Source organism: Pongo abelii, chromosome 6 (assembly GCF_028885655.2).
Source record: "Pongo abelii isolate AG06213 chromosome 6, NHGRI_mPonAbe1-v2.0_pri, whole genome shotgun sequence".
Taxonomy (NCBI): domain Eukaryota; kingdom Metazoa; phylum Chordata; class Mammalia; order Primates; family Hominidae; genus Pongo; species Pongo abelii.
The window spans coordinates 118,021,394-118,032,453 of NC_071991.2; the positions used below are offsets into that span (position 1 = coordinate 118,021,394).

General features: G+C 33.0%; 1 protein-coding gene across 1 annotated transcript in view; it reads left to right on the forward strand.

Moving 5' to 3' along the window:
* Positions 1-7,624, forward strand: part of KCND2 (potassium voltage-gated channel subfamily D member 2) — a 482,527-nt gene extending 474,903 nt beyond the window's left edge. Inside the window, 4 exon segments of the mRNA NM_001133760.1 lie at positions 798-893; positions 1,781-1,873; positions 5,020-5,267; positions 7,103-7,624. Of these exon segments, the coding sequence (NP_001127232.1) occupies positions 798-893; positions 1,781-1,873; positions 5,020-5,267; positions 7,103-7,280 (615 nt within the window). The 3' untranslated portion in view covers positions 7,281-7,624.
* The last annotated feature ends 3,436 nt before the right edge of the window (positions 7,625-11,060 follow it).

The following is an 11,060-nucleotide window of genomic DNA, read 5'->3' on the forward strand; positions in this document are numbered from 1 at the left end:
CCACAGACGCACACACACAAAATGCTTTAAAAATGAAAAACAATGTTTAAATCTCTCTGGATAGGCTCACTATGTTCTTCATTTCAGCCAATTCAAGAATGAAACACAAATCAGATGCACATACAGTTGTGTGGACCCGTGCCGGTAGACAAAGTAGATAAATTCAGAGTTGTTTTTGTTTGTTTGTTTGTTTGTTTGTTTAGAGAGAGAGTCCATGTTGTTTGGCATGGGATCTACCTTGGCTAATTTAAAGGATAATTGCAAAAATATAATTTTATATTGGAGGATGAAGATATAGATGAATAATGGTTCTTAAAAAAAAAAAGAAAGGAAGGAAGGAAGGCAATCAGTTCTTGGTACTTAGTTACTAATTTTTTTAAGGACATTAGTTTAAACGAAAAGGAGTTGGCAGCTGGTTTCCTGAGCTACCGGTCTTCATTTCATTAAGTTACTCAGATCGGGATAAATGAAAATATAAGTAAAGTAATACTGCTATTTTTATTTTGACAGAATTGAAAGAAACAATAATGAAATAACTTGATCTTACTGTAAAGACTTAATTATAATTTTTAAAGGCATAAGCCAGCTCCAAGGTAGTTCATTGATTTTACTGATAAATATTAACTGAAATAAAGCACTTAAAATGGTAGAGAGGTAATTTTCAATAGTTGCATTTGAAAAGCTGGCTTACTTTTAAAATACCTAGACTTACAATAGGATTATACAAGAGTTCATTCAGTGTTTTAAGGAAACAATTTATAAATGTTAATGGGATATTTATTTTTCTTCTCCTATAGAAAGCTAGACTGGCCAGGATCCGGGCAGCCAAAAGTGGAAGCGCAAATGCTTACATGCAGAGCAAACGGAATGGTTTACTCAGTAATCAGCTGCAGGTACAATCAATTACATCTCTTTTTTTAATGTTTAATTTCTTGGTTTAATATTGATTTAGTTCTACTTCCATGTAATTTTATTATGGCTAATTATGACAATGGCTATCCAAACAACAAAAGTGTGTTGTTGTTTTTTTTTTATAACTTCACCCTACACATCCTTGTTGGCTGTAGAAGGTTAGAAACTGCACTATGAAATACTGCCAGTGAATCATGATGCCTATTCATCATTGGGCAATATTTCTACACTGTCTCTTATTAACATGGTAAAGGTAAAAAAAAAAAGGGCTTAACAATTCAAATGCCTAATTCTATTTTATTTCAAATTTATCTTCCTTAACGTTCATTTGGGTCAGGGGTTGGGGTGGGTGGCTAAGATGATGTCTTGTTTTACTTCATAACGAAGAGGGAATACTATTCAGTGTTAGGAAGATCATATGGCATAAACTACAATTTGAGAAAATTTATTTTTACCCCAGAATTTTCCTTTAATATTTAGGATTCCAATCTTTACTTACAAAATAGCTTTTTTTAATGTGCACATGATTGTGGTTTCAAAATTTTCTAAGCACTACGCTAAATTTGATCATCAAAACATAACAGATTCCCATCTTACAAACATAGTTGCTAGTGGAATGAGTAAAAGAGATTTAAAATTTCAGTTCAAGGAGGCATGTCTAAAAGACCAGACCATTCATTTGATGAAATTGTAAATGCCGATCATCCAACTTAACAGGAACTGCACATTTGTTCCTTTCTAGTTAAAAAAAAAAAAAAGTAAAACGTTGCCAGTTAATAGAGCAGATCTCTCTGTGGAAATATGTAGCTGAGGTTCGAGTTGTTTGCAAATAAAATAGAAAGCTCTTCTGTCTTCTCTTTGTTAACAGTCCTCAGAGGATGAGCAGGCTTTTGTTAGCAAATCCGGCTCCAGCTTTGAAACCCAGCACCACCACCTGCTTCACTGCCTGGAAAAAACCACGGTAAGGAGACAGCATGACTGCCTTCCCTTGCTCTCTGATAGTAATTCCATTTGCTTTTGTGCATACTTAATGCTTCCGAGTGTGATTTCACTGTCTGCATTACTGGAAAACATGCTAAAAAACAAACAGACCAAAACCCCACAATATTTGAAATTACTTTGAAAGACTGTAATGACATTTCAATTTGGAAAGTATTTTAGAAACTTATTTAGAATGTTTTATTCTTAGCCACTGTCTTAACTCTAGTCTAAGAAGTCAGTTAATGCAGATGAAGAGTGGTCTTCCAATAGTAAATCCTACACAATATCATTTTCTGTGATTCTTAAAATGCTGATTATACAGAAGAAAATTAATGGTGCTCGAGGGTCCCTAGCATCTAGATCAAGAGAATAGCAGCTGCAATAACAAAAAACAGAGAACAATGGAATATAAGCATTTGTTTCATTCACAACCATAATGAATAGAGATGGATAATAGAAACTATTCTCATTAGAAAAATGACTCATGTAATCACTGGTATGCCCTTGGGTGCTAAGGAGTGAGTCTGTATTTCTCCACTTAGAAGCTCTCGTTTGGACCTCCTCATTGGCAAATCTACCAATTTCTTAACCAGTTTGTAAATAGGAGTCATAATCTATGATAATCACAGAGCAGAACAAAATCTTCACCATATTTGGATCATGTCAGCTCACTCACTCTCGGGTGACACATGATTTGTATTCTCAGTTCCAAAGTATTGCTTGTCCACGTACTTATTTACCAATAGAGTCATTCAGCAAATATTTACTACTTGCCTGCTATGTGCCCAAGAGCGAGCCAGACCCAAGAAACGCCATGAAATGAGGTGTGGCCTCTGCCGCCATTTAGCCTCCATTTATAAAACAAAACCCCAGACAGGGCTGTTACTGGAAAAGAGCAGCGAACATGGAAAGCAGTCAAGAGAGTAAAGAGGGAAGAGCCATGAGGGGACAGGTCAGGCAAGGCTTACTGAAGGAACTTGAGTGGAGACCTGCAGGGTGACTAGGAGTTAGCTAGGCAGAGCAATGAAGGGGCTAACAGGTGATATAAGTACCTGAAGAAGGAAAGAACTCAGCCTAGGAGGAAGTGAAAGGATTTGAGGGTAGTCAGAAGGAGAGAGTGTAGCATGGCAAAAGAGGAGGTGAAGGGAAAGGCAGTGTCCAGATAATTTTAGGCTGTGCAGGCATGTGGACAATTTTGATCTTTAGTTCATGGAAATTATTTAAGTGTTTTAAAGAAGGTATTAACATGATTATACTTGCATTTTTAAATAAAGATATGGACAGGTCTATAACCTAGTAGGGTAAATTCGAAAGTTAAATGATACATCAATAATAAAATGTTGGCCGGGCGCAGTGGCTCACGCCTGTAATCCCAGCACTTTGGGAGGCCAAGGTGGGCGGGTCAACTGAGGTCAGGAGTTCAAGTCCAGCCTGACCAACATGGTGAAACCATGTCTCTATTAAAAATACAAAAAAATTAGCCAGACGTGGTGGTGGGAGCCTGTATTCCCAGCTACTTGGGAGGCTGAGGCAGGAGAATTGCTTGAACCCGGGAGGCGGAGGTTGCAGTGAGCTAAGAAAGTGTCACTGCACTCCAGCCTGGGCAACAAGAGCCAGACTGTGTCTCAATAAATAAATAAATAAATAAAATATTTTTATTCCTATCTTTTTTGTTCCCTGTATTTTCCTTTTTTGAGGGCTTTTTTTTTTAAATCAAAAATCACTTAACACCAACTAATATAAATTATGCTACCTACAAAAGTACCCAGTAACTAATAACAGAATGACTCCTGCACTTTCAATCACTGATGAGATAAATTAGAATCTCATGCATTATAACTTAGATATGTGAAACCATGCATTGTAAGAGAAGGAAACAGATTGTGAATCTTTTCTGCACCATTTTTTCTTTGAAATTTAATATTTAACATGAAGTTCTGTCTTGTCTGATTATATTATTCTCTAGACTTTAAAGAGTAGAATGTTAAATTTCATTTATTTCAAAATGCTTGTCTCAGCAAAGAAATGACAAAACGAGTAGCTAAAACATAATCTATTTCTTATTAGCCAGTGTCTTGCTTCAATTGTTTTACTCATATTTTAGGATGAGAGATGGTTAAGTGGAATTTGGTATGTGCAAAGCCTTCCATTATAAGACTATCCCTACCCACGCAAAGAAAAACAAAATAGTAATTGAGGTCATTCTCTAGTAGTTCAGACCAAAAATGTTTTCCTTTATATTTCTGAGGTGAAATTCTTCCATAGGCATTTCAGGGGGTTTTTTGTCAAACATTTTAAAAGCAAAATTGATACCACGTTTCAATAAAATATGATACGTGAAATGATGCCTATTACTATTTGCTACTGGGCTGGAAGTTAGGAAATAGTGACGGAAAAACCCCAAATGGCATACAGAGATCATGAGTACAGCCGGTGATGCCAGTGATACATCACGCAGATTACAAAAAAGGCCACAAAAGTTCAATGCTAATCCCTTCTGGGTCGAACACAAAGTGACACATTTGGCAGACAATTATATTTTACTTATGTAACTAGTAAGTCTTATTTTTCTGTACTGTGCATTTTTAGAGGAACATATAAAGAAATGGATAGTGTCTTAGGGGTCTCATTTTCTAATTTAGAAATGTTTTCAATCCCATATGAAAATATTTGCTAATATATAACAGACAATCTAACTTGGGGCATCCTATTAAAATAATCTCTTTTCCATAACTTCAACCTTTTTAAAAAATAAAGCCAGTGGGAATTTATAACTTCCCTGTGGGTTTTATCTATATGCATTTTTTAGGGTTTTTTTTTTCCTTAGCTTATACCTTCCAGATTTTATGTTTAAATAAATAAATGATATTTCAAGATAAAGTTAGTCTATAAAGGGACACTAAATCAGCCTACAGATGTCAATCTCTAGGTTTAACTACAGAGCTATTTCCAAATATGCCAAAAAGAAGTGGTTTTGATGTCAATCTTTATGAAAATGGTTTTATTTAACCATTGTATCAAGTCTAACTATACTTGGGCATATTTGAGCTTTAAAAATAAAGCTATGTATTTCATTTTTAAAAATGTGCTTCTCTGTTTCTTCATTTACTTACAACTGTGGAACAGAATCATGAGTTTGTGGACGAACAAGTCTTTGAAGAAAGCTGCATGGAAGTTGCAACTGTTAATCGTCCTTCAAGTCACAGTCCCTCACTGTCTTCACAACAAGGAGTCACCAGCACCTGCTGTTCACGACGACACAAAAAAACTTTTCGCATCCCAAATGCCAATGTATCAGGAAGCCATCAAGGTAGTGTACAAGAACTCAGCACGATTCAGATCAGATGTGTGGAGAGAACGCCTCTGTCTAACAGGTACCTGAGATTAATCTGTGTTGTCTACACACCTGTGCTGGTTCCCAGGGTGTGTCTTCTGCACTCATGTTGTCACTTATGTGACATTTAGGCATCTAAATCCCTAGCTCCTATAGTTCAGGAACAGACAAAAATGGTAGCGTAACAAGTAGGAAAATGGTTCTGCTTGCATATCCATTAAGAGTTAAAAGTAGTGGTTATATCAGTATTAAAAGAGTCGAAAGAAGAAAAGATGATTGGGTGCACACAAATGTGTCTTTCTCTCTTCTGCTCCACAACCTTTTCTTATTTGGGCAAGGACTTTTATACTCAGGAGTCTGTTATATATTCAATAGCCTGAAATGATGGTGGACACTACTAAAAGAGTCAAATGAAATTGAGATCAACATGGCTAAACATTATTGAACAGCACGTAAAAATATACAAACATACTCTCTGTAACAGTAAAAATGAAAACTTTGCCTACACAAATCATTTCTATCAATATATAATTTTGATCAGAAAGGTATTTTTGACCATATCAAACACAAAATCAACATAATACAAAAAATAAGTGAAGTACTAAAATTGTTTGCCTCTGGTTAGTTTATGAACAAGTTAAGTAAAACTTCCATATTGATATTCTTCCTTTGCTTTTCCTTATTCACTGTTTTTACCACAAATGTGTAAAAATAAAAAGTTGTACATTTAAACAATATATGTCATTAAAAATCAGTTTCTGCCAAAATAATTTTATTCTGTTTTCAAATTGAACAGCATATATTGTTAGAGTGAGAGTCTGTAAATTCAGTCCTCTTCTTTGTTGGCATTCGGAAGTCTTTGTTGAAATCTGGATGGGATTCTGAATTCAGGTGATGTTGATTTACAAAAATTGGATGTCTCTGGGACTAGAAAATTAAAATTAGGAGCCATAAGACTTCTATCTTCAAGATATTTTAGCTTTGCAGTCTTATATCCTTTATAAAATAAAGTCGACAATGGAAAAGTATCTAGCAAGAAAATCTTAGGACATAAACATCCTAATTATGTTTTCCATGAAAATAAAATAATTAGTTTCAAGCTTCTGTGTATATTCTTCTCTCTCATTTCCCTTTTATCCCCTTCCCCACATAGAGTATACAATTCATCCAAGAATACCATTTGGGAAAACCTTGAAGTATTAGATAGTAATAGATAAATTTTTTGATTTTTGTAATATGTGATCATCATTAAGTTAAGAGATTTGAGGGCATTATCTATCCCAAAAAGACATGAAAATAAAAATATTCTGTGGTCAAAAGAATTAAGAAATCAATGTGATATGGCTCTTTCATAGTGGTTTCTCAAACCTCTCAGAGGTCTGCCTTAAATAAAACTTCTTTGCTTAGCCCAGGCTGTCCAAATCTTACTTGAAGCTCGCTCTTTCTTACATTTTTTTATAATACATTTAGTTTGATAAATACTTGATGGAACCAAGTCAAACTGTCTTTTAGAAATTTATTTAATGTTAATTACTGACTATGTTCATCTTTAACATAGATTAAGATTTGGTGTTTGATATTTTTAATTATAATAATTTATTTTTATATTTTATATTTATATTTATATATTTATATATTATATAAATATAATATATATTATTATATATTATATATTATATTAATATAATAAATATATTATTATATATTATATATTATATATTATAAATATATTATATTTTATATTTATAATAATCAAAATAATTTCCTTAGATAATTAAAATATTTTTATAAGCATTACAACACATATTCTTCAGTTGTATGAAAAAAATTTTAAGTAAACAACTTACTTTCCTAAATATTTTTTTTTTCTATCAGCCGATCCAGTTTAAATGCCAAAATGGAAGAGTGTGTTAAACTAAACTGTGAACAACCTTATGTGACTACAGCAATAATAAGCATCCCTACACCTCCAGTAACCACACCAGAAGGAGACGATAGGCCAGAATCTCCTGAGTACTCAGGAGGAAATATTGTCAGAGTTTCTGCTTTGTAAGACAATTGGAATAAGGTCTAAGAGAATTCGAGCCCTGGCTGTGAAAAGAATCTCAACGTAGAAGAAAGAAGAAACAATAAATATTCTGCAGATTAATGCAGCAAAGCAAGAAGGTTGGTAGTGAAACAAAAACAAAGCTTCCAATCTTAAGGATGTGAATAAAACCACCAAATGGCATTTCTAGACAGTTTGACCTGTTATACAGAGTAATATTCTGTAGCCCTTTGACTTTGTGAATGAGCACAATGAAATGCCGCCTATTGATGCTTCTTATGATCAGAACTCTTTTTTAATAAAATAAATAAAATAAATCTTTGAACATAATGTTCCAGTTGAATGCAAAACAAAAAAATATGGAAAACATTTTGATAAAATTTTTTCCTGTTAAAACCATGAACATTGGCTATGATGAAGATTATTACATATGAAAAAAAAAACTCACACAACATATTTGTATTGACTGAAGGAAACCATCATAATGCATGCTAGAATTCTTTGAAGCAGTGATCTCAGTTTCCTTATGTTGTCTTCAGAATAGGCATGATAAACTATAATTGTAGAAAGGGGTAATTTCTGTGCACTTACAACAAGCTGAGTGTTCATGTTCCATGGTGGGCTGTGCAAATAAACTCCTTTTAGAACTGCAGTATTTCTCATGGGGATGCTCATTAGTAAATCTAAAGTGTTCAGATAGTTCAGTATTCATTATCGTTTAACTTTGCACCTAGATACTGTTACAACTGCAATAATTCGTTGTACAACTGTTGTATCAGGAATCAGGATTTTTTGTTGTTGTACTTTCCAGATCTTTATAGATACAGTAAGAGCCACATTCGTAGAAAAACTTCTGGTGTGGCTAGGTTTTAGGTAACTTTTTAATCCAAAACTATTGTGCCATAAATGTTTTTCAATAATATTTTTTGGTCCACTGTATTCCTGTGACACAGTGCATTATCTGTTCTTGTATTTCTATAGCACCTCTCTATTGGGTTTATCATCAACAACAAGACTAATGTTTACTGTAGTTCAAGTGACTTTCCTACTTTTGTATTTCCAAAAAAAATTATCTTGTAAGTAGATTGTCATCAATCCCCTTGTCGAAAACTAGAAAAAAAGGAGTTGACCCATATAAATTATCTCTAACGTCTTTGTTGTTTATGGAAAAGCCCAGATACTGGATATATCACTATGTATTTTATGAACAGAATTGACTGGGACTAATATCACAGGATCAATCATCTCAGAATCTTACTTGATGTATTATTTATTTTGCTTTAGATCTTGAATACATTTTGAGAATAACTAATGTGGATTGAAATGTAGAGATAAACTAGAGTGCTTTATTCAGCAATATTTGATGAAAGCGTGCTTCCTACGCCATTCAGGAAGGCAGCACAAATTTATCTCAGAAAGATTCCTGTGTATTGCAAGGTACAATTTTCTCCAATAAATCAGGAGAACAGGAGTTTGATGATGCAAAGTTGATCTCTGTACATTTAAGTGAAAAGTTTTTATAACTTTTCACCCTTAAAATATTTCAGCAGATATGTCTGCACATGACAGTGTAAAAAAGTTTAATGTCAAATGCAAAGTTTTTATTCATTCCAAGCCACCACTGTAAGGAATAAAGCTTAGCTTCTGTACATGGAAAGAGTTAATAATTATCCCTCTATTAGAGATGAGATTTTTAAGTGCTTATGATATTTAATCATAAAAAGGGATTAATCCAACCATTTTCAAGTAAAGCCAGAAATTCTTGCTTCCCATTTCTAGAATAGCTTCTAGAACAGTGCTATGCACATATTAGATCTTAATAAACATTTGCTGAGTGAAAGTAAGATAAACTCAACTATCTCTTGGGAAGAACTGGCTTCATTCCTAGTACATCTTTTAAAAAGTTACTAATCTTCCAGCAGTACAAATATTAACAATTATATTAACACCTGCCTCATGTCAGTTTATGCTTCTAGAGCAATGTCTAGTGAAACTTATCTGATGGCATTTATTGAAAACTTTCTAAAAAGTAGACTAAGGAAACCATTATCAGAATTACTATGTCTTTTGATTCCCAATGAGAAGTTCTATTTTCATGTTCTTAATATTACATAAAAGAAAATGCAGTTATTTCAATTGACAATTCTGCCTCCTCTTTTGATTTATCACTTACCCAAAATTATTAATTTTATTAGGCTTTTGGAAAAGAAAAAAAAAATTTTTGATGTTTTAGGTGATTTAAAAATATACTGTGTTGGTGGTGAATGACTATTGATGACTGTGTTAAGTGCATCTGTATTGTAAGTGAAATGTAATTATTTCTGTGTACCATATGGAGTAACTAAGGTCATTGTTTTTGACAATTTTGTTTGAAATTCATATATCTTATTTCAAAGGATAGCATAATATCTGCATTATGCTGGAAAAAAATAGACCTTTGGAGAATACTTAAATAAAACATGTGCATGCTTGAACAGGACAAAATGTTGACTGTTGCCCTATTTTCTTAGATTTCATTCCTTTCCCAAAATTAGGATATGCCACACTCATAATACACATGTGGGAGGACTTTGTGAGACATACAACTCAAAGGACACAGCAATTGAAAGTAATGCTTAAATCTCATCTGAATGGGTGGAGACAGTAGCTTTTGCTAGTAATGGGAATTAAGGCAGAGACTTTAACAGAAAAGATAGTATCAATTAAGGAAAGCCAGTCCCTGAACCTTATATACTTCTTTTTTTTTTTTTTTTTTTTTACATTTTTTTTTTTCTTCTTTTATTTATTTGTTTTTTTACTACTTAGTTCTTTTTTTTTTTTTTTTTTTTTGCAACGCCCATTGTGACTTCGGATCCATGGGCTTTTTTTTTTTTTTTCTTTTTTTTTCTTTTATTATTATTATTATTATTATTATTATTATTATTATACTTTAGGTTTTATGGTACATGTGCGCAATGTGCAGGTAAGTTACATATGTATACATGTGCCATGCTGGTGCTTAAACACCACTACATGCATTAAGAAGAGAAGCTCAGGGGTAATGGTTTTGGTCAGAACTTAACTAAATTCTTAATCAAAGGCTTTATTCTATCTAGGAAAGCAGGGTGATTTATTTGTCTAGCTCTTTGTGTGTATGTATGTGTATATGTAGATATAAATTTGTTCATACACATATACATAGATTTTCATTCATTTTTAATATGCAACTGCTAATGGTTTCTCTTAATATCCTGGAAAGGATAAAAAGCAAGAAAATGTTAAGAGTTTATAGAAGAAGGAAAAATACAAAGGAAATTATTTAGTAGAAAGACTGATTTTAACTGGTGATATATATGATCCTCTTGGTGGATAGTCTCTATCTTTTCTTGTTAATTATTTTCATTTATAGCCTTTGATTTATTAGGTATCAATCTCGCATTAAAAAGTTCAACATGCCTCCCTATTCCTTCAACTTAGTCACAATGTTGGCTTAGAAATAGCCTCTTGGGAGCTATAATATGTCTGCCAGTAACATTGCTCAAAAGAATAAAAAAGGGTTCTTGAAATTAAATTGATGACTCCTCAGAGTTTCATAAGAAAGGCATCTTCTCTTACCTACAGTGTCATTAAGGTGTTTGTTTTATTAACTCACTGGAACAAGAATGGTTTTTACTCTGCACTGTGTAAACATCTGAATTTTCAACACAATTGTGTAGGCACACAGTATTTTTTTAATAAAGGTTTAAATTGTATCTACGAAGGTTTAAGTCCTATCGACTTCAGCTGGTTGTATTAGGATACTAAAAT